The 27827-nt window shown below is 45.5% G+C and overlaps 1 protein-coding gene across 1 annotated transcript in view; it reads left to right on the top strand.

Annotated features, from left to right (window-relative positions):
- Window positions 1–8295: 8295 nt before the first annotated feature.
- Window positions 8296–27827, top strand: part of LOC306709981 (voltage-dependent T-type calcium channel subunit alpha-1H-like) — a gene marked incomplete at both ends in the record, with an annotated part of 95097 nt that continues 75565 nt past the window's right edge. The window contains 1 exon segment of the mRNA XM_079178319.1: window positions 8296–8723. Coding sequence (XP_079034445.1) covers window positions 8296–8723 — 428 coding nt within the window.

Genomic DNA, 27827 nt, shown 5'->3' with positions numbered 1-27827 from the left:
AAAGCAGACAGGGTGCAGACACAACAGACTCACACCACAGAGGATCCTAGCTATGAAGATGCGCAGACGCAGATATGATAATCTGGTGTTCTAATAAACAACCCTAAATTATTTATTCATAAGACTCTCAGCCCGGCAGGATTTCACAAGAGAGATTAATTGCATTTATTTATTTACTGATGATACACATAGACATTATGATGTCTACGGGGCGTCCAGCTGAGGCTAATTCACAGCCTGTGTCTCTGGCTTTTAACAGAATAGACAATCCAAACAAAGACACGGATTCAACAGATTGAGGATAAAAAGAACAGAACAGATGAAACAGACTGTGTGCATATTGTATGTGCTTGTGTTTGCATTGGTATTCTGGTGCGAGTGTGTGTGTATAGGCGCACAAGTATATCCAATAAAAACTCCTCTTTGTTGTTGTTGAAGCTATATTTCATCAGTTGAGTGTTAACTGTTAACTAACAGCTGGTAGAGGAGGTTGAGCGTCTTGTCTTCAAGTCAGAAGATCGGCGGTTTGATCCCCGGCTGTGTCCTTTCAGCAAGGCACTGAGCCTCAAAACGCTCCTGATGGCAGCCGTCAGTGTACGAATGTGTGTGTGAATGTTAGTGTAAAAGCGCTTTGAGCGCTCGGAAGGCGCTAAACAAACGCAAGTCATTTATGATTTTGGGTTCTATGGTTGGAAGAAGTGTGACGATCTTTCACTTAAAATGTAGAGAGTAGGTATTCTATACGTGCAAAAGTTATTCTGTTAAAATCCTACTTAAGTAAAAGAACAGAAGTTTAGTTTTTTTACTTGTTATGAACTTAAAATAGCATAGGTTTTTCGTAGATGGGGTTAAGTTCCCGTGTGGTCACCGATATATCTCTGCGATACCTCGTAATGCCCTCTAGAATGAAGCCCATAGAGTTGGAGGTACATGATGTCTCCATGCTGCTAATCTCCATTTCATGGCAAATTTAAAGTGCTGCTATAAAAAATACAAAACTAAATCCGACCCTTTATCCGTGGCTGGTCTCAAACCATTACAAACTCAACAGCATTGACCTGGTTACCTGATTTGCTCACAAGCGCAAAGTAAACAGTCCGAGTTCTGACCCTTTGAGTCCAGACTACTCATATCAGCTGTGTGGCTCATTCTGTACACATGACATCCTGGGAGAGGGACCCCTCCTCTGTCGCTCTTATTGTCCTGTTAAGGTTTTTTCAGTCAGTCGTACTCTGTCTCGGTGTGTCTACCGCAGCAGTTTGAAGCTGTGCGAGTGTTACTGCTGGTTAGCACCAACATGCTCCCAGCTCCATGCTAGAAAATAGTCAACAAGCGTCAACGCTTTGGCTTCAGCGTGATTCAACAGACTGCTACAACATGACGTATAGATGAGGCAAAACATTTAAAATCAATTATACATGCAGACTGGACTCAACTTATATATATAAGGGTGGATAGAAGGGTGCAACATGGGACTTTCACCCAGGACACCAGTGTTCATGTCCTGCGTGGAACCAGAAATAACGTACTTATTTTTAACCCAAACCATGATGTCGTACTAAACTTTGCAGTAGTTTTGTTGCCTAAACATTAAACCTGATTGAGATTGGAGTTTCATGCGACACACACAATAATCCTGATGTACACGTTTGTAGAAATGTCATATATTTGTTTAAAAAGAATATACATATTTATACATTCATTCACACAACAGGCTGTATACAGATGAACCTGATGCTACCTGTCAACATGTATGACTGAGCTGCATGGTTCAGTGCACTCTGTAGTAGCATGACAGATTCCCCTCTCAAGCTGTGATGCTCTCTGTGTGTGTGTGTGTGTGTGTGTGTGTGTGTGTGATTATGTAACTGTTTCCTCTGTTCCTGTTGCGTTTTTGAATGCACAGATATGTTCTGCTCTGCCGTACTCTAATTACAATGATTACTTTGCATGCAGCCAGAAAGAGGGATGAACATCTTTTCATCCTTTTCTCTTTCTTTCCAACAGACGCCACTCTCTCTTTCACTTTGTTATTTATCCCGGTGTACTTTTCTTAGCTGGATTTCAATAATACATCAAGAATATGCATATTTCAGAGGCTTTTGTACAAGACACTGGCGGCACACTCGTCTCTGCACATGTACAGTATCGAGGTACCCGTGCTGCTGCTGGGGGAAGCCCTCTGAAACACGACATGCAGGGTCTCCCCCACCTCACATACGTCAGCGGAGCCCGATGAGAAGACGGGAGGGGGGGGGGGGGGGTATGGGTGGGTGGATGGAAAGACACAGCGAGCCAAGATGGATCAGAAGACGAGGTGCGATAGAGCGGAGAGGAACATTGATCATGGTGAAATATTTAGGAGCCGTTCCTCGACTTTGTTGTTTTTTTTTCATTCATTACGTTGGCGACGTCCCTGATGTCTGTCGTGGTTCTGCACTGCACATCTCAAGAGATCAGCTGTCAATCACACAGCGCGTGCAGGACGGAGACATGATTTTCCTTTTGCAGTTTCTGTGAAAGAGGTTTTCTTTGGGGGGGTTTCTTGGTGTGTTCAGACATTTTGCTCTCACTGCTCACGCTGCCCCTTCACCATTATGCAAAGCATATTTACTGATATCAATGAAACTGAAACCAAACATGATGAACATGTTTTCATAACGATGTACTCTCCACATAGTGGACCCCTCCATTTAAGATTTTCTAAGATGAAGAAAAAGCTGATTCAAATGACTTCTGATGCTGTAAAATTGAACGTGTCTGATTGGATGTCTGGCTCTTTCAGGAGTCTATGTAGTATTTGAAATGAAAAGCCATCTCTCTGTGTGTCTGACGGCGATCCTCTCCCCCGCCACTGTACTTCAAAAATATCCCACCTAGGAGGATTGAGTAATGGTCGGCGATGAGAAAGAGCTGGGAGAAAAGGCTGGATGATGAAAGCGTGGGAGTCACAGTGGAGGGGAGCACGGGGGATGATGGGATGGGGGATGGGGGAAGTGGTCGGGACGGCCAGGGAATGGAAGCCAGAGAGGGTGCAGCCTGACGGAGGACTATTGATCATCTGAGAGAAGCACTCACATTCCTATTGATTTAGACTGGTAGCAATACATATTGTATAAATGAGTTAAATACAGTGTGAAAAGAGATGTTTTCTTCCCTAAAGTCTGTTATTTGTCCCCATCTGGAATTTGTGACGAAACGCATTTTGTACACGGCAGTGTTTTTAAATCAGCAGCAGAGTTGAAGGGTTGGTAGAGCAAATGGAGCAAATTCACACCAGGCTGTCAGGTCTTCATACACACAGCTGAGAGTGGTGGCTCACATAGAACCCCATCTGGATCAATCACAACACCCTCTTAGGAAGACCTCGCTTTAGTAATGCTACATGACCATCAAGTACAAACTATCCTCCCTGAAAACAAACCACAGGTTGAACTTGGTCCTCCGCTTTGGAACAGAGCGTCTCCGTTGTCCCTCACATTCACGACTTCAAACGGCTCCTTAATTAATTGGCTTTCGGCGACACGGCTCCGCTGCCGAGGGTTTTGAAGGGGAACATCAACCTTTAGGCAAATTATTATTTCTGATCGGCTTACAGCCTCGTGCGACGAGAAGGTTGGCAGCGGCCTCGTGTTCGCGTGCCGTTTGTTCAGAGCGGATGTTTTAGAGCGAACGGCACGAGATCGCTCGAGGGCAACGCTGAATTACTGGCAGCCTGTTTACAACGAACCTGATTGAATCATGTTACAATCATCAAACAGCACAGTTGCCAAAAGGTTGGTTGACCGAACATTGAGGACTCTAACCCAGGCGAGAGCCCTAAAGATCTTTTGCTAAGTGGTCTTTCAGTGGATTGAGAGTTTTGAGGCCATTTGTTCTGGCTTCTCAAAGTGCAGAAGATGGATTTGTGGCTCGGGGAGCCAACATTGCTACTTTGCCTTTATCTGTGTGTAAGTAGTATACTGTAAGTCATTGTGTTCATACTTTCTGAACTCCAGGTGAATGAGTTTTAATGTTGAATTGAATCATTTACTTTATTATCGTGTTTAACTTAACTTTTTATTTTATTTCGTACATTAAAATGAAGCAAAACCACGTTATTCTAACCTGACCTGCCAGATGGTTTGACACTGAAACATCAGAGAAGCCGTCACTGAAAACTGTTAAAAAAGAAGAAGAAATACTTGGCAGGTGATTGGATGAATCATCTGTCAATCAAACTCTTATTGAAGCCAGTCGGGAGAAAACATTGTTTCCATCGAGAGAAGTCTTCAATGTCGTTCGTTGCTCTTATTCCACTAAAGTGATCCTCTCCAGTTCTGTTATAAGTGCTACGCTGCTCTCTTCCGGAGACTCCATTGTTTAAGGGATGACGTCAGGTATTTGGGAGATTGGCTTGCCAAAGCCTTCCTCTAGTTTATGCTAACTATGTTGCATAACGTACAGGAATGGGTGAGTTATCGAGAGTAAAATCATCAACTTATGAACATACAATACCTCATACGACTTGTTATTTTGTATTTATATTGTGCCTCAGTATTCACAGTGCTGACTTGTACAGTAACTGTGTCGGTTTATATTAGTTTCCAGTGGGAACAAAAGCAGCACAGTACTTCAAAACACTTTTTATTGGTTTTCCTGCGGTGGTATGGAGAGCCAGAGTCAGTGATCCACCAGCAACACAACGAAGACTCTTCTGCCTTTGTCGCCTCGCCCAGATCTCCCTCAGTGTCTGTGTGTTTGAACGACCCCGACCTCCACACTCGCAAAGTCCGAGATGGACTTAACAAAGAGGACGGCAGATGTGTGTTCAGTTTTAAATGCACACAGAAACATTAAGGTAACGCGATATGTTGCAGCAAAGTGCTGTCCCATTAGTATTTATTACACCATTACAAGCCCTTGCAGCCTCTCAACACTCAACCGTTTCACAAGTGACGTTGGTAAAGTCCCTGAGGGTTCAGGGTTTAAGGCTTTAGGGGATTGGGACCTTGTGTGACTGGAGGATCCTCTTCCTATCCGCTGTCAGATCTAAATGAACCCTGAGCGGCGCGATTCAAAATAAGGGGCTTTTGAATCTCTCTCATTCTCCGCACCAGATATGAATTACTGTCAAGTTTCTGGCAGGTTCTGGTGTTGATGTCAGCAGGGTTTAGCAGCGCGCCCCCCCCGACAGTGAGGCGGTTCAGGATCCAAATGTCCGGCATTAAACTCACTGCATAAAACTCCGTCCAACAGCCCGACGTCTTCTCTCTCTGAAACACTCTTCATTAAATATAGTGTATGTATTTGTGATCAATCATCCAGGCAGCATGGGAGCTTAAATGGATTGTCGAGATCAAATTGCCTATAAAGACGTTGACGTGGCGCGGACGCAGCAGCAGCTGCCTGATTGAATCCAGGTACTGACCCGTGACGAGCAGGTTCCACAAAATATGAAGGAGACTGACACTTTTAACAAAGCCAACTTTTCAGTTTGAGCTTTAACTTGACAGGTTTTCACTGAAACATGAAGGAGAAACGATACATTGTCTTGCCAAATACTTGGTGCATGTTGTCAATGTTGGATGTTTAGGATGTATTCAATGTTTCATATTAAAGTCAGCACAGTTAACCTTTAAATTGAAGAGAATGGAAAGCTGCACCCCAAAAACTGAAAAATATTTTCTTTTTTTTGACGTCTGCAAGCCAGCACCACCCGTTTTTTTTTTAAGTTGTTAAAACTAAATTAAAATGTGTAGTTTACAGGAAGATGGTGTTTTCCAAGATGGCTTCCCCTCACGCTGCGTTCATGTGCCACCAAAAGGTTTTCAGGTCTCTGTGTGTTTTCTGCTCTGCACACATACAGTACTTCTCTGACTGAGCCAGGTGACTTCCAGCTGACTCCCCTCACACATCAATCCCAGACAGCATAAGCCGACACTTGACTGGATTTCCTCCGGCGGTCGGCCTCTCATGAGCTGTGGAGTCCACTGGGTCCACCGGAAAAACTCAATACGGATCCAGACCAGACCGGACTCGCCCCAAATCTGGTAGGATGAAATGATCTGGGGCTGCTTTAAAAGTGGCTCATCTGGTCTCAATCCTGGATCCGTGACTTAAAGGGATTTAATGGCCTCAATAAGATATCATAAAACATAATAGCTTATCACACCAAACTCTAACAAATGAACCTCTCTTTGTGATGTCTGGGGCAAGTGGGCGTCATGTTTCCTGCAATTACTACTGTGGCCACTGCTAAAAATCGCTTTGCAGCCCAGCCCAGTTTGAGGAAATATCCCCCCCCCCCTCATATCTCACCAAACTCACAACAGATAAACAAATCACCTCAGGGGAAATACTCATGTCTATATCTACTTTTTTTTCTCAATAGATAGAAGATGTAGACACTAAATCTTGACTTTAGCTCCCCTTTGGGGTTTTCATACAGAAGCACTTTGTTACTATGGCTACACATTAGAGGAATATGATGGAAGACACTATTACATAAACTAAAACAATAATACCAACAATGGTTCCGTGTGTTCCACCACAGAAGATGTGGGCTGGCTAATACATTTTTTATTCCATTTCCATTATCTGCTGACTGCATGCTGATGCGTGAAACGCCGCGGAGTGTGCGCGCCCGGCTTGGCTCTTCGTGGCTTTCTTTTCATTATTTATTTCTCTCTCGCGCGCGCGCGTGTGTGCGTGTGTCTCCTACTGTGCAGCTACGTCCCCCACAGCCGGGCAGCACGTCACGTGTCAGGACTCCCGGGGTCCTGGGCCAAGTTTCTCCGTGTCAGATCATCCACGGAGCTCCAGCAGAGCGCGACCCGCACGGTCCGTCCTCCACGCGCGCATCTCCGCTCCACGCTGCGTAACCAACACCTCGGCGAGGATGGACGGGTGGATTGCACGGATGTGGATAGAGGAAGAATACAGCAGTTGATTCTTTGAATACTTCCAGTGATTTTTTTTTTTTTTTGAACGGCTCTCGGATTACCTTTCTGATCTGTGAAAAGCAAAGAGAAGTGAGGAGATTTGGAAGAGCGGAAGGAGACGGAACGCTCCGGGTAGCTGAAGGCTGGGCGCGCTGGAAACACGGGAAGTCTCGGATCATGCTTATGGGAACTTCCGATTCCGTCTCGATAAGGTATTTTTTAAAGAATAAAGTTGTTCTGTCTGCCTGTAATGTTTTAATATCCATCGAGTCCAGGACTAAGTCCACTTTTTAACGGAGAAAAAAACCCAAACCACAGGTGATGGGCGCTCCATTTCTCCCCGGCGGTGTTTTTTTTTACATTTCCTTTGACACCGTTTGAAATGTACTTTTCCACAGCATGCTTAACATTTCCGCTCTTTTGTCACACAATCCCTTCAGGAGAGCGAACAACTGTCGCGAGCGTCAGATGCGCTTTTCCCCCCTCACACACACACAACGGTACACGGTGGACAACAAAGCCCATTAAAAAGCCCTTAAAAAGAGAAAAGTCTGTTAGCTGGATTATGATGACTAATGTTTGGCTCTTGATGTTATTCTACTTAAATATAATAATCAGGATTAGTGTGGCATGTATTGTGTGTGTGTTTTTTTTCTTCTTCTTTTTTTTGCGCATTCCCTGCCCACCATTGCGTGGTGTGGGCTAAAAACCTCCAGTAGACCAGACACAGAGCAGTCCATCTGTTCAATCACATAGCAACAGGAAGAGCGAGGGAGAGCAGGAAAAAAACCAAATCCCCATTCTCATTATGTCACAATATGATTCTGTAGCTCTGATGAGTTCACTGCTTCATTCTACTGGAGACATGTTGGTGTTTCTAACTACATGGTGTCAGATGGTTGTCTGACTGCTCTTCAATAGTCATTGTACTGTGTTTGTTTAGCTCCTATATCATATTCACACAATGTTTATTTGATGTTCCTCCAAAGATTCTCCTTTTGATCATTTTCATTTTTGCTCTTTCTTTAAATTGAGAGAGACACAGAAAGAGGAAATGTTTGGAAATAAATGCTCCCGTAAAGCTTCGAGCGCCGCCAGGTTAGTAAGCGAATATTGACGATCTGTGTCCAGATTGATCGGACGTGAGTTCTTTAGCTGCTGAGGGATCGGCGGAGGAAACGGTGTTTATTTGGCTCATTATGTGATTTGTCTCCGATTGCTCTTTGCTAAGTTGATCTCTCCTCCGCCCTCCGTCCTTCTCCGTTTCCCTGCATCTTCTGCACGTGTTCTCTCCTCTCCTCCGTCTCTGCTCCTCTCTCTAACCCCTCTCCCTCTGACCTCCCTTCAGAGTGGCTCTGCCTGATGCTCTATCATGACTGATGGCGAGGGGAGAGTGCGCTTTCAGTACGCAGAGTGCCCGGAGGGGCAGGAGGAGGTGAGGCTCGCCATACCGACGCCCTACAGGAGCGATGCCCCGGGTCACGGCGTTGACCCCGGAGGAGGCCATGATGAGGATGAGGAGGAGGAGGAGGAGGAGGTGGAGAGGAGGAGGTGGAGGAGGAGGGGAGACGGAGCGGAATGGAGTCCCGAGGTTCAGGAGCACGAAGACCAGGAACCAGAGCTGGAGGTGGAAGTCGGACCGACATTGGGAGTTCGCATCAGGGCTCCTATTCGGGATCCGGACTGCGTCTCCGAGGAGGAGGAGCAGCAGCCGTACCCGGCCCTGGCCCCCGTGGCCTTCTTCTGCTTAAAGCAAACAACGAGGCCTCGCAACTGGTGTCTGCGCCTCGTGTGTAACCCATATCCTTTCACCCTAACTCCGTCTGACGCCCGGTAAGACCAAACATGTGTGAGTGTTGCCGAGCTTACGCACATCCAGTCAATAAAAGGTAATGTCGTTCCTGTGCGTCTGAGTCCAAAACATGACGCTGCAGTCTGCTGGGTGCAGCGTTCTGAAGGCTTTCTGTAGAAGCGTGCTTGTTCCTGTGAGACTGTAGAGCAGCAGCAGGCTTCACACATCTGACAGGACATTTGTCACCCGGGGGGGGTTGATTCTCCTTAACATGCCATTGTTTGGACACATGAGATGAGTAATGCAACGGCACATGTTGGGGATGACTGGTGTGTTGCTGCAGTTGTCTTGAGTTCGTCTTCACTGTGGGGAAAATAGTCGGTGTTGCTTTTGCTGAGTTTCTCTCCGGCGCTGACTTGAGATTTGGGTGTTTTTTTTTATTTTGAACTTTAGAGGTCTGTGCGTTTCTGTTTGGCTAAAATATATCAGGTTTCATTCACTTGGTGTGGCCTCAATAGGGGCCGCTGACTGGCTGCCAAACATACATTCACATACACGTTAAAGCAACATTTGCCTTATTCATGCGGATTCTACCACTTCAGTGTTTATATGCTGCATTTTTGGACACATTTCCCAAGTGTCTATTCATGAGGGAATCCCAACACTGCTGCACATTTAGGAAGATCTTTCCACTGATGATGTATCCATCCAAACATCTTCAATCATATTTAGCATTGTGTGTGTGTGGGTTTATTGTTGTGCCCGTTTGGGTAAACGTTACCTAAGTTTATCTGCAGTGTCGTGTTTGAGGTGCTGGTTATCGTCACCAGAGTTGTTTTTGGATCAAATTCAAATCTGAGTTATCTGGCCTGTATGTTTGAAGTGACCCGTCATTAATCACACTCTACGGATTAAATGCTATCTCTCAGGTGACGCGATCCCTCCGCTGACATTGTCAGGCAGCCATTTTGTGCTAAAAAGCCATTCATTTCATGTGAGGATGCCAAATAGTCCAAGTGAAATCAGCTTTTACTGCTCACGTCTGTTTTGGTATTTATTATTACCCCTCAGCTGAACATCCTGCCTGGATCATTTTCATCTGTGGGATGTTTTAACACACTGTCGCAAAAAAAAAAAAAGAACAGAATGTGCATCTAAATCCAAGCCCCATGAAAAAAAACCCTACAAAAATTGAAGACGAACCACTGCAATGTTCTTTCATTCCTGATGCGGAGAGGTGGGTGGCGTGAAAACAAATTTGGGACCAGAGTCATATTTATTTGCTAAGTACATTCCTGTGTACCTGGAGTCTAGTCTGCTGGGTACTGAGAGAATATACATATTAAATTATTAAACGCAAACCAGACTTATTCTCCTCGTGTCTTCCCTTTTGTGTGAGCTGCTGCTCAGACTGACTGCACACACGGAGGGTTTTGTAACAGTGCTGCATGACGTTTTGGTATCTTGAAACTGATGGCAGCTTGGAGATGGAAGGGTTCAGTTTTTTTTGGGGGGGGGGGGGGGTCTTGACAAGATGTTCGAAGTTGGAGATAGACACTGTGCACAGGTAGACATTCACTAGATCCATATTGTTTCACGAGCTGCAAAGCTGCATGTAAATGTTTCATATTCAGACAGAAAGCTGTGACGCAGGCCGACGCCGAGGGTCAGGGAGCGTTTAGCCGACTGATGCCACATAGCTTTGGTGGACTGCTGTACGCGCAACACCGATATTAAAAATAAGTATCTTGAGTGATCATGTTCTGTCATGCCCTGTGCACAGAATATATAGAACAACAGAACAGTCTTTCCTTTGGCTCATCCTGTTAAATGCCTTCTCTTTTAAACTCCGTTCCCCGCAGCGAACAATGCAGGTTTCTGTGAAACATTAGAAATGCACAACTCAAGGTAACCTCCACGAGCTAATCAGGAACGCCACAGGAGACACAGATTGAAAAGAACTCTCCAGGATGAGTAAACTGGTCTTTATGTGTAAGATGGTTTTTGTGTGTTTTAAGGTTTTATTAGTGTCCTTGAGGAAAGTCCCGATGGTTTACACAGACCTTCTTAAAAGTGGTGGACCGCTGCACCGCGTCGTCCGCGCAGTCCGTCGAGTGTCCCTGAGCAACACAAAGCGTCTCTACCGGCTCCAAGGTCTCCGTTTTGTGGCTGACGCACCAAACTCCCAAAAGGGAATTTCCCTTCAGGGGATTAACATCAAAGTGTTGTATGTGCGCTGCTCGAGGATGAGAACCCGGCCGTGGAGAGGAAAGCCGTGTCACGCTCTCCTGCATGAACAGAAGTACTTTTAATATATTCAATTAAAATATTATACAACTCACGGAGGCTGCTCCTGCAGAACGAGCAGTAGAGGATAATTTAAGGCGGATTGGATTGGCAGACCTGCACGGGAAATCATACAAATGCACACCTTGTTGTGCTGTTTTTAAATGAATCCAGCAGAAAGTGGCAGAGACGCTTGCCAAGTCTGTTTCCTCTTACATGCAGGAACCTCCACACACACACACACACAAGAGCTGAATGTGATTTTAGATATTTCAAAGCAAAGACGGTGAATACGAGCTTTGCCTTTTTTTTTTGAACTTCTTTTCACATGTTTTATTTGAGCTTGTGCCAGAGAAGAGAAGTTGAAAATGAAGGTGTGAATGTTGCGCTACAGTCTGTCTGTAGCAGGGATGGTGCTGCAGGGCCTGCTGAGGTAGATCACCACCAGGAAGCAGATGCTCCCGTGTGTTCAGCACGTCTGGCTTATTTATTCTGGTCGATGGTAGAAGACGCGTTTTGTTATTTGGCGACGCGAGGACTGTTCGTACCGAGACGGCACGGCTAATGAATGAGACGCTCACCGTCACATGCTCGCCGCCGCATTATGACGGCTTGTTTAAAACTGGAACCGGGTTATGTCATAGGAGCGGATCTGTGTGTGTGTGGGTGTGTGTGCAGGACCCACTGTGTAAGCATTGCAGAGTTGGTGGTCCACAGTGGGCTATGTAAATATTATTCTCAGCATAGATGCTCTGCCACTCAAGCACACAAAGGCACGCACACAATGGTTTAAGTGTGACTCTGGAGAAGGGGAGTCAAAGCCGAACCTTATCTTACACGCTGGATGTCGGACAGACCAGCGATCAAACTGCTGTGAACCAAACTGTGTTGGAACAAAATCCACATTCCTAACAATGTAATCTGTATTTGAGAAGCTGCTGATTACACGTGAGGATAAAAACAGTTGCTCACAATCACCAGAATAGCATTTCAGCGTTCCTGGTTCATCATGTTTATTATGATCATCATCATCATTAATCAGCTGAGCTGCACATTAGCATCATAGGATGTACAGAAGAATGATGCAGTTACAGCAGCGAGCTATTGATTTTGTTATTGGCTTTCACTTTAAACAAGACACAAAGAAAGATGGCCACTTTACAATATTTTGAACAAGGAAGTTTTCGTCGGTCCGTGTTGAGATGCTTTGCTGTCGACGCGTTCAAGCTTTTAATGTCAGCTGCTGAATAACAATCATTCTTTAGCGCTGAAGGCATCTTTGCATAAGTGCTTTTTATTTTTGCACTGTCAAATATAATTTATTAGTGCTTTTTTATTTTGCATTTGACACATAATTGAACCAAACACAAAGAGGCAGAGAATGAGTGACAGAAACATAACACGGAGTTCTTGATTGATGGGAAATTCATCAGCAATAACTTTGATAATTGATTAATCGTTTTATGCTAAAAATGCTAAACGAGTTCTGGTTCAGACTGACTGGTTTATAAGAAGTGGACGTAGTCACAGTGACATCACCCACCGTGGACTGCCGTGCTGAAGCCTTGAGCTTCTATACAATCTACTTATTTTTGCAACCAGACGAGTCGCCCCCTGCTGGCCAGTAGAGAGAATGCAGCTTTAAGACACTTCAGCTGCCGCCTCGTTTAGACAAAACAAACACTTTGTCTCTGTGAACTTGTGATGGGGATATTTCATTATTTCTTGACGTATAAACGAAGCGTTCGGCAGATTAATTGATACTTAGATATTGTTAGTTTACATCTGAAGTCTACTGAAAAGACCAATGTGCTGCTTGTTTGGCAGCAACGCAAAGCAACTAGAAGTCTGTGTGGTCCTTACAGAGTATCCCAAGAAGGAAGCTATCCAGTAGATAATAAAGTCAATTACACCTGAATCGACTTTTTCGGTGTCAACACCTCCTGTGTGACTGTCACAGGGCTGAATGTTTGGGAGCCTCCGGTTTCGCGATACGTTAACGAGCCGATTCAGGCTGATTAGATGAGCTTCTGGGGGCCAGACGAGGTTAATCCATTACAGATGAGTGGATTCATCACGCTATCCGTCTCCATTAGTCATCCTATACTCTAAACACGTTGAGAGGGCCTCTTGCACTTCCTTCATAAATGAATACAGATGAGGCTGTGCGAAGACACACACACAGAACAACCTGTTGTGTTGGCTTGTTTATTCACGATAATATTATTATTATTGTATTTACCTCTTTTTTTTAAGCAGGAAGATGAGGCGTCGGTTAAAGGCAGGTCATCTCTCTGTCCATCTGAGGCTTTTGCCGGATTGAACCAGCTGAATGAAATTGGAGAGAGATTTAAAGCCGTCTGAGACGGAGGACGTCCAATCCAAGTTAAGATCTCTAGCATGAGCCCGAGTCTCATTAAAATGTAGCCTGGATACGTGTTCAGGATGATAAGAGTGTCCACTTCCCACTCGTCCACTTCCTCTAAACTCCCACAGTGATGTCATTTCAAAGGTCTCGTTCTCCGCGTTTGTGTCTGAAAATGACTTCATCGCTGCAAGCGTGACGGGCAAAGAGACTCGGCCTTGAATTCAGCAGGTAGTCAATTCTCCTCCTGCTACTCAGACAAGCATCCTGAGGTCTGTGTGTGTGTGTTTGTGTGTGTGTATGTGTGTGTGTGTGTGTGTGTGTGTGTGTGTGTGTGTGTGTGTGTGTGTGTGTGTGGGTAAACGCACACAGTGTCTTTCCCTCTCTGCCAGTTTCAGTACTCGTCTCGCTGTATTTATATGGAGCGGTGCATCTGTGTGTCTGTGTGTGTGTGTGTGTGTGTGTGTGCGTGTGCGTGTGTGTGGTGACTCATTATATTTGGCCTGTGCTCATGATAACAGCAGATTGGGGGTTATGAGGTGTGTATCACAGCAGAGACAGAGGGATCCTGTCTCTCTGACGTGTAAAGTCCTGGCCCACCCTGCACAGTCCTCACAATGTGTGTGTGTGTGTGTGTGTGTGTGTGTGTGTGTGTGTGTGTGTGTGTGTGTGTGTGTGTGTGTGTGTGTGTGTGTGTGTGTAGTGAGTGTAACTCTGTGTTGCATTCTGTAATGGATAAGGAGCAAACTTCCATTTTAGCACTTGGTTTTGAATATAATTCAGTACCAACAGTACTCGTGTTGCAGGCTACACATGCAGCTCCAACACATCAGAAAAAAGAGAGAAATCATACATGTTTGTTTACACTTGCTTTAAGTGTAAACCTAAAGTAAATAAAAGCGTATCTGTAACCTCACAGGAAAACTCAAAGAGGAAGCGAAGCTAGTGGAAGTGCAACACATCGACGCATTAACATAACTTCAGGACAACAGAGGAGAAGTAGAACACTTTGAGTGTGTTTCTTGTTGTGCAGAAACAATTCATTTACACCTGTTTTGTGTGTGTTGCCTGTAATGAATGTCGGTGTCATATTGGCAGTATTACAGTAACATTCCTCATGATTTCCAGCCCTAAGTGGATTGTTATTGCTGTTGTTCATGAATGTATTATGTAGCCAAACAAAATAAGTACACAAATTACATTTCACTGCCCTCCAGGTGTTTATTAGTGTTCATGTGTGTGTGTGTGTGTGTGTGTGACTGTGGCTCGGCAGGCGTATGTGTGCCCGAGATGTTGAGGTGTGTGTGTGTGTGTGTGTGTGTGTGTGTTGTGGGATTACTTCCAGTACAGTAGGATCTTTGTTTATCCCCAGGCTCGTTGTTTACAGACTGCTTTCACAAAATGATCTGGAACTAATAGCTCTGACTTCCATGTGTGTAAACGCAGGGTGTGCACGTGGAGTGTGTATGTGTGTTCTCCACGGTACATGTGTGTGCCTTCTCACACACACACACACACACACACACACACACACACACCCACACACACCCACACACATGTGTTTAGGCAGTGACCCTCTCCTGCCTCAGGCTCTGAGTGGCTGACTCCACAAAGCTCTCCAGAGTGTGTGTGTGTGTGTGTGTGTGTGTGTGTGTGTGTGTGTGTGTGTGTGTGTCGGACGGGTGATAGCTGGTGTGAAATGATCGTTTATCATCGCTTATTAATTTCATGCTGAGAGTGACATGAGAACACTGATACGACTCACGGTACGGTAGATATTCAGCTAGCAGCTGGTTAGCTCAGCTTAGCATAAAGACTGGACGCAGAGCGACAGCTAGCCTGACACAGAATCTGCCTCCCAGCGCCTCTAAAGCTCAGTAATTAACCCGTTATACCTGTTTAACCATACCAAAACTCTGTTATACTATACACTATAACAGTGTTATGAGGGGATACTTGTCGGACTATTTCTTGGCTCAGAGAAGTAGTTTTCTTCCAAGTTTTCTCCGTGACAAAGTGAAGGGTTAGTTACTGAGTTTAGAATGCCTTCACACACCAGAGGCGTGACAAATAAGCAACCAGGAATGTGAAATACTGCTGTAAATATTTAGCATGAGAAGACAACATCAGTGTCCTCCACAGAGCTTTCTGTCAGCCAACCAGCTCGCGGTTCATCAGAGCGTACGGATGAGTCTCGTGTCAAAGGTTAAAGATCGATCCGAGTCCAGCTGGTGTTCAGGGTCAGAGGGATTAATCTGCCAAGGAGATCCCGAACGTCCCTCTGCAGTCTTAAAAAACGTCATTTCTGCTCCGGTTTCTTTTACTTTTGTTAATCATATTGTGAAATACCTTCAGGATACACACGGTTCATCTATTAAAGGTCTTCATTAAAGGTCCTTGTCGCTGCTAGCTGCAGACAGACACGAGCCACCTGCCAGCGTCCTGATGCTATCAGACTGTCCAAGAACAGCTGCTGAGCCTTTTCACGGCGTATAACTGCTTTTGCCATCGATTCCGGTGTTTAGTATTCAAGCAGTGAGGGCAGGAGGGAAGTGATATATAGTTCCCTCCTGTAGAAACACGCACTATCTCGTCTCTATCTGCCCGTGTCTGTCGTCATTCCCTCAGAGAGCTGTCACTCAAGTCGCTGACTGGCGCTCCTTTTGCCGCGGGAGGGCTCTTTGGATGCTGTTGCCATGGCTACGCATGGTGTTGACGATGGCCTAGAAGTGTGTTCTGTGTGTTCCTCGCGGATCAACCCGCCATCCAAAGAAATGCTGCTCTGTCACTCCCATCATGGAGATCCATACAGGAAGAGAAAAAAATGATAAAGGAATGATGACGGGAAACGTGTGTGTGTGTGTGTGTGTGTGTGTGTGTGTGTGTGTGTGTGTGTGTGTGTGTGTGTGTGTGTGTGTGTGTGTGTGTGTGTGTGTGTGAGTGAGAGAGAGGTGGTACACGAGGAAGAGAATTTAGGAGAAAGAGACAAAGATGGATGGATGACACTGAAGAAGAAGATAAATAAAAGAGAAGTCTGGGATATAAAACAGACGGGTGAGGTCAAAGAGAGAGGTGAGGAAGTGGGAGAGCAGGATGTTGGAACAAAGGTGGGAGTTAAAAAATAAATAAAAAAAGAAGAAGTCGAGAGCAGAAAATGGATGAAAGGGATGAAAGAGGAGAATCAGAGGACGATGAAAGAGCAGCAACGAGACCGACAAGAACACGGCGAGACGTGAAAAGGACAGAAATTGGTAATTTGAATCCAATCTGTTCTGCACGTCGAGTGTGTACTTTACAGCCGTGTGTGTGTGTGTGTGTGTGTGTGTGTACGTGTACTTTTGCTCTCGTCTGGCAATTGGATGCAGCGTTCAGCCAATCACGCGAGTGAGTGAAGAGCAGCTTCCTCTCCGCTCTCTCCTGCTCTATTGTGCCTTTTTTTTTATAGTCTTTCTCTGTTGATGGTTACCGCAGTGAAGATGCAGCTGCTCACTCGTCCCCAAAACACAACTACTCCCTCACCCCCCCCCCCCCCCCCCCCCCCCCCCCTGCTGAATAATGAGTGCTCTTTCTTAGCTGCTCTTTCCTTCTCCACTCTTTCCTTTGTCTTTATCGGATGCTTTCTTCTTTGCTGCTCTATTGGAGGCAGGGATCAGTAAAGCATGTTTTTTTTTTTCAGTGTACTGCAGTGTGAAATATGCATTTGCATGCACACACACACACACACACACACACACACACACACACACACACACACACACTGATGCTCAAGGGTTCTTTTTTGATAATGAGACCACTTGGTGAAATAAACTGTTTGGTGTTTCTTTCTCTCTCATCGTCCCTCTCAGTGTCTCAGCGTTTAACACAGATTGAATCCCAGGCTGTATTGATTTATAGGCGTGAGTGAGTGAGTGAGTGTGAGTGTGTGTGTGTGTGTGTGTGTGTGTGTGTTTGTGCGTGATGTTCTGGCGGTCAAGGGGTTGGTCTACAGGGGAATAGAGCTCAATAAAAGGGGATTTATTCTGGCTTACGGTTATAAAATAGGAGGTGGAAAGACAAGAGAGTCAGCAGGTGTAATTGAAAGACTGAGCTGCCACAGATTCAGAGGGACCGCCGGACCTCACAGAGCATCTCCAGCACGCTGACACACACGCACTCCCACACACCCGATAGGAATCCTCGAGACGTGAGAAATAACCCGAAGAGGCGATAATGTATTTATTTTTCTGGAGGAGGAGCTGGGAGGGGGGGGGGGGGGGGGTCAGTGCAGGGCTCCCCAGGGACCCTGCGGCGTGCGGGGGTTGGGTATCGTCACTGGACCCTCGCGGTGGAACTCCTTCTTCTCTTCGTCCCGTCTTCAGCGGGGTGCTTAGCATTCAGTTATGCTTTTAGGTCATATTGCCTTGTTGCTCTGGCTGTACTGCTGTTCCTAATGAGCTTTTCTTTTTGTGTTGTTGTTGATGTGTGTGTGTTTGTACTGTGTGTGTGTGTGTGTGTGTGTGCGTGTGTTTGTACTGTATGTGTGTCTGCGTCTTCCCGCTGTTCTGAGCCGTTTCCCCACAGTCAAGCTCCACATGAATTACCCAGCAGCCCTCGTCTTGCTGCTGATCACATTACTGTCTGAAAGATGGTTGGACTGACAGAACGTCAGAGAGAGAGAGAGAGAGAGAGAGAGAGAGAGGGAGAGAGAGGGAGAGAGAGAGAGAGGGGGGGGGAGAGAGAGACAGAGAGAGAGCATTTGTAATGGCCTACTTTGTGTGGACACAGCGTTTCGTTTCAATGTTTCGGTGGCAACGGAAATAATTGCTCACCCCATCTGCATTATGACAGACACACATTATTTTCTGCAGACAGACACGTACACATATGTTTTGCAACTGTGATGATCAAACCAGCTTGTAAACGAGGTCTTATGTATATTAGGAAGCGGGTGGGAGTGCATGCATGTGTGCACTCGTGTGTGTGTGTGTGTGTGTGTGTGTGTGTGTGTGTGTGTGTGTGTGTGTGTGTGAGAGCGTCTTATTATGAAAGAGTAATGCAGAGATGGATGAATAAATAAAAGATCTGGGAAACCCATCAGCATCTAGCACTAGGTTGTCATGGCAATGCGAGCAGCACAGCAGTGTGTGTGTGTGTGTGTGTGTGTGTGTGTGTGTGTATGTGTGTGTGTGTGTGTGTGTGTGTGTGTGTGTGTGTGTGTGTGTGTGTGTGTGTGTGTGTGTGTGTGTGTGAGAGAGAGATGGAGATTGTATCACTGCAATGTTTTAGCGTGTACTGTATGTGTAACTTTGTTTCAGGCCTCCTTTAATATGAACAAAGATCGGCCATTTTTCTTCCGGTTTACGTCTCTGCTGCAGAGCGAAGAAATATCAAACAATGGGAATATCAAACAATGGCAATATCAAACAATGGGAACATCAAGAGTTCTGCACTCATGAAGAAACGTACTGAGTGGAAGGATTTGTTTGGCTTTGCAAAGATTAATATTTGTATGCTCCTCCCATGCACATGTTCATGTGTGAAGTACTCTACATTAAATAGAGTGAAAGTGAGCTTGATTGATTTAAGGCTGCTTCTTGTGGGTGTGGCTCTACGCCTGTTGGGTGCCCACCTTTGAGCGTGTGTGTGTGTGTGTGTGTGTGTGTGTGTGTAAGTACGAGAGATGCTTTTACAGCGGCAGTGTATCATGGATATAGCGTGATACTCGACTGCATCTCCGTAGAGACCTGAAAACTGCAGCCTCTCCTCTCTGGTTCTCTTCCTCTCTCTCGGCTCTGCAGCTCGTGTCTCTGCTTTGTCTGCAAAATGGGCCTTTATGCACTGGATTAGGTGTGTGTGTGTGTGTGTGTGTGTGTGTGTGAGAGAGAGAGAGAGAGAGAGAGAGAGAGAGAGAGAGAGAGAGAGAGAGAGAGAGAGAGAGAGAGAGAGAGAGAGAGAGAGCGAGAGAGAGAGCGAGAGAGAGAGAGAGAGAGAGAGAGAGAGAGAGAGAGAGAGAGAGAGAGAGTGTGTGCATAGGTGTGTAGTGTGATTAATAGGAGTCACAGCAACCTAGTTCTCCAGGAGAGCGGTGATTGAAGGTTGATGGTGAAGAAAAGTGTATTAAAGTGCACGTGCAAAGTTTAATGAAAGCGGCTTCAAACAGCGCAAATGTATGTTGCAATTTTGTGTGTGTGTGTGTGTGTGTGTGTGTGTGTGAGAGAGAGGACGAGAGTGGGCGAGAGAGGAAGAGGGAGAAGTCTAGGGCTGTGGGATTCTCTCAGCGAAGAGGCTCTTACTAGAAACTCTACCTGGTTACTAGGCAACAGAATGGCACTGCTGCACATTGGAGCATTTGGGAGGGGGGGGGGGGTGATCTACAATGTGTGTGTGTGTGTGTGTGTGTGTCCATGGTCGAGTGCTGAGTCAATGACTATATTATTTACGAGTATTTTATAGAAAGGGTGGCTTTGGTTAATGAGGGGGGATACGGAGTAAATTAAGGCTGTGTGTGTGTGTGTGTGTGTGTGTTTGTGTTTGTGTTTTACTGTCATACAATAAAGGTAACATTTTAAAGCATCCAGCAGCTCTTGCCTTGCCTAAGAAGGCGATCGTGATGTTCATTCGGTGGCTCTGAGCGGCTCCTTTCAGTCTGAATTCACTTTGTGACGCCGTCTGGTGGAGATGCTGCCGGAGTGATGCAGCACCCGCCCGACCACATGAAACACGGAGCAGGTGAGAGGGCGGAGTTCACCTAGCGGTCACGCTCAACACTGAGTTGCTGCTCACATATTTTTTTGGTGGGTTGACTTCACATCCGAATTGAACTGACGGTGAACTCGCAAAGAGACGCGCGGGGTCAGAGACGACCTCGCATCTGCTTGATTTTGTTGCCGCTTGATTGAACTCTGAGCATCTGAGCAAAGACATGTCAAGTTGGCAGGTTGTGTTTCTTTTACTTTGGTCTTTACCCGTTTGATATCGCTGAGAGTTATGCAAGTCACGGCTTGAGCCGCGCAAGGTGCACGAACGAGCAAATGCCTCAGGAAACGTTGTTATGCTAAACGTTAGCGCAGGGACACCCGGTAGCATCGTAGCTGCAGAACGAACTGTGACACAAGGAGGGAGGTTATGACGGTGTGATATTAAAATGTGTTTATAATACCACATTCTCAGCTTTAGTTAGCTCACACACTGACTGAACATTAAGAATACTGTCAAAATGAGGAAAGCAAGTCCAATGTGGTTCTTTTAAAAAAATGTCATTGTTCATAGTAGACGTACATTCTCTCTAGTGTCCACCAGGGGGCGACTCCTCTGATTGTATAGAAGTCTATGAGAAAATGACTCTACTTCTCTCTTGATTTATTACCTCAGTAAACATATTTTAGTGTCTGAAATCACACCCTCGTTCACACACTCACTAGACGCTCCACAGTGAGCAGCAAATTGATGTTTTTGGACACTCGCTAATCATCGTCATTCTGTGTCGGCACCGACAGGCGCAGAGCCAATAAAAGGTCATTTCCTCATCTGTGAAATTGTTAATTGCGAATTATAAATGGTGGGACTTTGAGAAGAAAGTTCACGCCGTGGGCTTTATTTATTTTTTGGGGTATTTTTCCCTTTTTTCGGATTGTGATAGTGAGGAAAGGGGGCGAGAGGGTTGTGGGTTGAATTTGAACCCCAGCCACAGCGGTAAGGATAATAATATAATGTAATATAATATAATGGGCTACAAGTGGATTCATTACACACTCAGCATCGGGACACTCTGAGTTCAGTACGATAAGTACAGTGCACAAAATAGTAAAACAGGAAGTGGTCTCGGACATCGTTTACATCATGTTTGAATGCAGGTCGCCGTCAGTCGGGGTTGCATGTGGACGTTTTTAAATGCACACATCTGCTCTGGAGCTAATCTGTGCTGTGACGCTTTCAGCGAAGCGCTGAGGGGAAAGGGGGCGGGGCCGAGGAGCAGTTCATTCAAAAAGCAGTAGTGTGAAAGTGGGATCTGCTGTAAACCAGGAACTCGTCTTTACGGTTCAACCAAATGAACCGTCCTCCCTGTAGAGGATCTACTGTTCTCTGGATCGAACTTTGCAATGTTTGTCTGAACTCATAAAGGGTACACGCACTCACAGGCAGCGCGTCAACGCAGACAGATTCATCTTCCTCAGACAGCTCAGATAATCATTAATCCTGTCTTGGAGGAGAGGCAGCCTTATTGAAAAACATTTCTTATTTGCTGCTGTGTGTGTGTGTGTGTGTGTGTGTGTGTGTGTGTGTGTGTGTGTGTGTGTGTGTGTGTGTGTGTGTGTGTGTGTGTGACTGCTGTCTAATGTCCATTAGGCAGTAATGAAGGAACGCTGCTCTCACCGGTCCCCTCTCTGCTTTCTAATAGGCCTCTATTATCACAGTTCAAAACACACATGGAGGCTGCACCACACACACTGCATTTTCCACACGCATTAACACACACACACGCGCGCACACACACACACCTCTGTGTGAGATGAAAGGGCATGATGAAGCAGCTGACCCAGCTGAAGTACAGGAGGTCTGGTGTGTGTTTAACAGCCTGATTTAAGCTCAAGTGGCTCTATAATGGTGCAGTTATAAACTTGTCTAGAGAGGAACGAGCCATACGTCACAGAACAAACCGCTGTTACTCTGAATATAGAGCCAAGATTTAGCCGACAGCTCATAACGCTGCAGTTCTAACAACAAGGGAACAGTTTAATGCAAACGTATCGAAGCTCTTCCCAAACATAATGTGTGTTTCAATGAGTCATCGTGGTGGTGAACACAAACGTGGTTAAACTAAGACATCTACCTTTTCAAAAAAGCAATCATCCTCTAATAAAACAACAAAAATCTCTTCTATTCTATTCCTGCTGAGAGGAACCTGTTGTGATTGTGCTCGTCTTCTTCATCTCTCTGTGTGGATTTACATACCGATCCGTGTTTACACAGTTCCACTGCAGAACACCTATGAATATAATTGTCTCACTTGGCGACGCTTTAATTGTGCAGCGAAACAAAAATGTAATAAAAGGGGAAACATGATTTCTAAATCAAATCCTACGCAGAAATATCAAAAGGTAGACTTGAGAGATTCTTGGCTGGAAGCATAATGCGCAAAAATCTGCTTCGATGTAGTTTAATAACGATCTAAAAATACCTGCGTGGAGGAGAGTTTGTCTGCATCTGCACTCTGCGCATGTATAGATTATGAATGTAGCAGTGTAATCACTTCTGCATTCACCGCTACCGCTCTGTTCTGTGATAAATGTTCAGGTCAGAGGTCCCTGACATATAGAAAAAACTGTGGAACAGCATCAGCTCTAAAAACCCAGCTGGAAGCCAAACGGGAAATGAAGCTGTCACACACAAAGAACCTGACTTGCTCTTTGATTCATTTTCGTACCTTTTCTCCCTCTTTGTTCAAACATACGGCTCTCTTTCTACCGCTGTAATGACCTAATTCCCTGCTGGGGATCAATACAGTTACTGTATCACTGTATCACTTCAGTGAGGTTTAAAATCAATCACCCACGTGGTTGAATATCAGGATCCGACTGTGAAGTCCTCTCTCCGGTGTGCAGGGAACAGTGAGAGGAACTCTGCTGTGACTGGATTCAGAGCTGGAGACGGAATCACTCTGACGTGGAACGGGTGCAGTTGCAAAGCACGAGCCATGAGGTTCTGTTGCGTTCTCTCTGACAGAGTGAGGCAGAGCGTAGAAACACTACCTCCAGAGGTAAATGTCTCCGGCTTGCAGACATCTAATTGGGCGACGGCATCATCTGTTTTCCTATACCAGCCATTTAAGAGGCGCAGTGGACAGACTGAAATGCCCAACGTTCTGGTACAACATCGTTCAGACGGTTTAACCTGCAATTAACCCGGCAAGGAGAGCGAGTTCGCCTCAAAAATGCCAAATAAAGATGCAATTAAGAAGCATCAGTCGTTCTGCTATGTTGTAACAGTGTGTATGTGTGTGTGTGTGTGTGTGTGTGTGTGTGTGTGTGTGTGTGTGGGGGGGGTTGCTGGTCTGTGTGGTGTACGTCTGAGGGTGTTCATGCATAATGCAGCAGGAGGACGGTTGTCACGAGCCGGTGCGGTAGCTGGCATTTGTGTCGCCATGTGTGTCACCGTGTGTCTGTAGATGTCAGTGTGTGTGTGTGTGTGTGTGTGTGTGTGTAAGCCTAAGCCCAGTGCAGGCAGAGGACTGCTAACACAAGCGTGTGTGACAGACCTCCCACGCACCCGCCTCTGATCTGGTTTGTTCTGGTCTGCGGCCTTGTGTCGGCATGGCGATGGACGCTGGACGGGCCCCTCCTTTTGGCGAGCTGAGCGCCAGAGACTTAACGAGATGCTGTGCTAACGAACAGATCAGAGAGCAGCCCAGTGTGTGTGTGTGTGTGTGTGTGTGTGTGATAGGAGCGTCATCTGTCAGCCCGGCAAATGACAGCGAAACCGAAGTCCATATCGGCCCGTTATCCTTCACTACATCAGCTGTTGATGCAGAGAAGAAAAATTTGATCTTTAATTGGAAAGTAAACAAAATGCAAACCCAACAAAATCTACCTCAAAGTCAACATCGGTACGGATTATTCCTGAGGGCTCCTTTCACATCAGGGACCCGGACGCCAAAGTCCAGTTGGTTTGATTAGTGCACGGTTCCTCGTTGCGTGACCACCTGATCGTTTGCTGGGGCACCGATCGTGCAAACAAGGAGCCGCTGTTTAGAACATCTTATCACGACCACGTCGAATGTCCCGTTCAGGCATGGCGGCGAAATGGTCTCTGTAATTATTTCTGAAAGGTGCTTGTGGAATAGCGTTCTACACCGTGGTCGAGTCCAGAAGGAAGAACCGCGGCAACATGAACAAATACAGAAACAGCAACCATAATATGAATGTAGTGCTGATGCATGTTGGGTAATTATTGCTGGTTCCAATTTGAATCCGGGCTCCTTGGTGGGAGAATAGATTTGTCACACATCTCTCATCAACCCTCTTCTGTCTGCTTCCTGTCTGGTTTTTCATCTTTCAATCCACCGATTGTCCCTTTTACCGGTTACAACGACAAAACGCGGCAGATCCGATCAAGATCCGCTGTAGCCTATTAACGCTAAAAACGACAGCTTTTGGCACGCTCTCTACAAGCTCAGCCAAAGGTTGTTTGTGCAGCACAGCTGCGAGTTAACTGAGTATTTTCTTTGTAGTCCAACAACAGAACACAACTCGTCTCTAGAGAAATGATCGCGTCACGTCAATTTCCGTAAGGAAGCTGAACCCGATTGGATTGGATCAGGGATTTGATGAAATGCTATCGAACCATGCTAACTTAGTCTGCGCTAACGCTGAACACCTGCTGTAGACACCACACTGAAACTTGGGGCGGCGTCTAATGCGAGTAGAAATGTTCTATAAATTATTTCGTTCTCTCTTCCTAAATTAAATCTGGGAAGAAATAATGAACAGTTATGCAGACTGCAGTTGATTAATAAAGCAGATCAGATAAACGAAATGTGCGCGGTGTTCTGGAAGCACCAACCACCTGTGTGTGTGTGTGTGTGTGTGTGTGTGTGTGTGTGTGTGTTTCCAGCAGAACATGATGGTTGTGCGACCTTGCATATTATTTCCTAATTTGGTAACTGACATGGTGAGCTATGCTGTGTGTGTGTGTGTGTGTGTGTGTGTGTGAGAGTGTGAGTATGCCTCCAAGCATCTAAGTATTTTTGGGAATGATTGCTATCAGGTGAAGTAGATAATGTGAATGTGTGTGCGCTAACACATTTTAAGGGTGTTGTTGTTTAGAGGGAACCCTACTTCCTGTGTTACAGCAGAGAAAGAGAGAGAGGGAAGTGAAGTAACTAGAAAGCATGAAGCCGCTTGAGAGCGGGAGAAAAATCTGGCCATGCAGACATCACAGAGAAAAGCGAGTCGCACGATTTGAATTTAACTTTTAAAACAAAGCCATGTACAGTGAGCGGTGATGTAACTTCAGCATGCTGGGATTTTGCGCGAGTATAGAAAATGACCTGCACCTCAAAATGTGTCTGCCTTTGTTCAAGCGTTTGATACTAACCCATTGAGATGGATAAAACTATGTTAGCCGTGGGAGGAGGGATGTGGCATTAACGGCCCAGCGTGGATAGCTGCTAATTTTACACTCATCCTAGCCCACCGAGCTTCGTGTCTGTACTTATTTGAAGTGCACACTTATCTGAAGAGGACGCTGTCATGCAGGGCTTGGACTGGAAGAAGGGATGGGTGGACTGAGATGAATGCATGCAGGGACAGAAAATAGCATTTTCACACAAAGTGCTTCTTTTGCACATTAAACATTGTGCTTCATTCTCAACATGTCAAGAAACTAAAATCACTTGTGTGACTGTTGATGCCTGTTTAAAGCGCAGAGTGTTTATGTTCAGTATTTCTGTCCTCAGCCTGAATACTTTTAATGCAAAGCTTGCATGACACAGCATGTGCCTCTGTGGTAATGTTGGTCCCACCACTTTGGTCCAGATTGACTATTGATGGATTGTTGTGAGATTTTGTACTGTTTGTCGTGATGAACCCCTGAGGTTGTTGTAAAACTTGTTGTTTTTTAGTCAAAAGAGTGAATGTGGTTTCATGGACTGCACATAAGAAGTGGACGAAGTCATCATGACATGCACCCATTGGGTTACTGGACTGCTGTTTTGAAGCCTTGAGTTCGGCCATCTTGGATTACAGCCATTGCCATGTTGTTGTTTTTTTGCAGCCAATGAACAGAAGTTACCACATTTGGAATGTGGAGGAGTGACGTAGAGACGCTGTACTTGGCTCTGAAGAAGACTTGAAACTAGAGATTGAGACCATAAACTCATGTTTACGATGTTTACTGAGGTAATAAATCAAGAGAGAAGTAGAGTCATTTTCTCATAGACTTCTATACAAACGAAGGAGTCGCCCCCTGGTGGTCAGCAGAGAGAATGCAGGTTTCGAGACAGTTCTGCATCGGCTTCACTCGGCAGAACCGGAGGTTGCCGCCTGTTTGGTACACACACATCACATCACATTTCTTCAATACTTTAATACAGAGTTTAGCATGCTCACCTGCTTAATATCAGCTTGTTAAAGCTTTGTCACTGTGAGCATGCTGCCATGCTAACATTAGCTTCTTGCTCAGGTACAGCCTCGCACAGCTGCTCTGTCTTGTTCTGTCATCGACCATAATGAAGCCAGAGAGACATCAAATGAAGCCATCTTTGATGTTTTAATGAGAGTACCTTCAACAATTCTTTACTGAGAAGTCTTTTAGAAGCGAGTCACGTGCGCTCCCAAGGAAACGTCCTTGACTTAACATTGGAGATCTACCATGAGGAGAAAGACGTGTTGAACATAGAAAGTAACAGGAACGAGAGTTACATTATTTTAATCGAGTTGATGCACGACGCATTCTTCTTATTCTACTCATTCTTTGAGAAGAAGCTCCATGTTAACACGGCTCATAAAGAGTAGCTGCAGCAGAGGATGATGCACAGTAGAGGCTAGACGGAGAAGTGTTGACAGAACAAGAAAGGAAAAGTGAGAAGAGGAAGGATCCTCAAACAGTACAGGACTTCAAGGTAAACAGTGCATTCACGGAGGAAGACGAGGAGAGACAGAAGACCGGCAGGAGATGTGAGAAGACAACTAAAAAAAGAGATGAAACAAGAAGAGGAAGAGGGCTGAGAGTTGAGTTTAGCTCTGGGGCTTTAGCTGCATACAACGATGAGAGATGCTCGATTTTACATACGTGTGTGTGTGTGTGTGTGTGTCAGCTGTGACACACACACAATTATTGAAACTCATACTTTTTTTTACTTCAGGTGTGTGAACACACATTCTCTGTGTGTGTGTTTTTGTTTTCCGTGGTTGTATTACAGCGGCTATGGTTTGTTATTTGTGTCCCGTGTGTGTGTGTGTGTGTTTGTGTGTTTGTGTGTGTGTGTGTGTGTTTGTGTGTTTTGCCGCTTAGGTGATTTACAAAGCCTCCAGAAGTGAGCAGCTTCTTCCGCTTGGTTTGATCAGCTGCTAATTGAATTGGAGAGAATAATGAGAGGGTCAGAGAGATTGTTCATTGTTTTAAAACCATCTGGAGCTTTGCCTTAGGGGGCACACACACACACACACACACACACACACACACACACACACACACACACACACACACATTTCTTATGCAGTTATGTGCATACAGAAGTGCCCAGGCATGCAGGACCGTAACAATGCCAGCAGCTAATGCAACACAGGCACAGAAAACCGAATGGGAAATCAGTGTACGGATAGAGAAGGAAGCGAGGGGACGGAGAGGGCGGGGCCAGGCTGGGAGTGGAAGTGGACGAGGACATGAGAAACAGTGAAAGACTCCAGATAGATGGCTAATAGCTGGGAGAAATTCCTCTGGATAAAGAATTAGAATATAAAAAACAATTCCGGCATTGGAGTGG

The sequence above is a fragment of the Pholis gunnellus genome (genome assembly GCF_910591455.1).
Source record: "Pholis gunnellus genome assembly, chromosome: 17".
Taxonomy (NCBI): Eukaryota; Metazoa; Chordata; class Actinopteri; order Perciformes; family Pholidae; genus Pholis; species Pholis gunnellus.
Note: the sequence above shows the minus strand (reverse complement) of the source record. Positions and strands in the feature narration are given on the sequence as shown.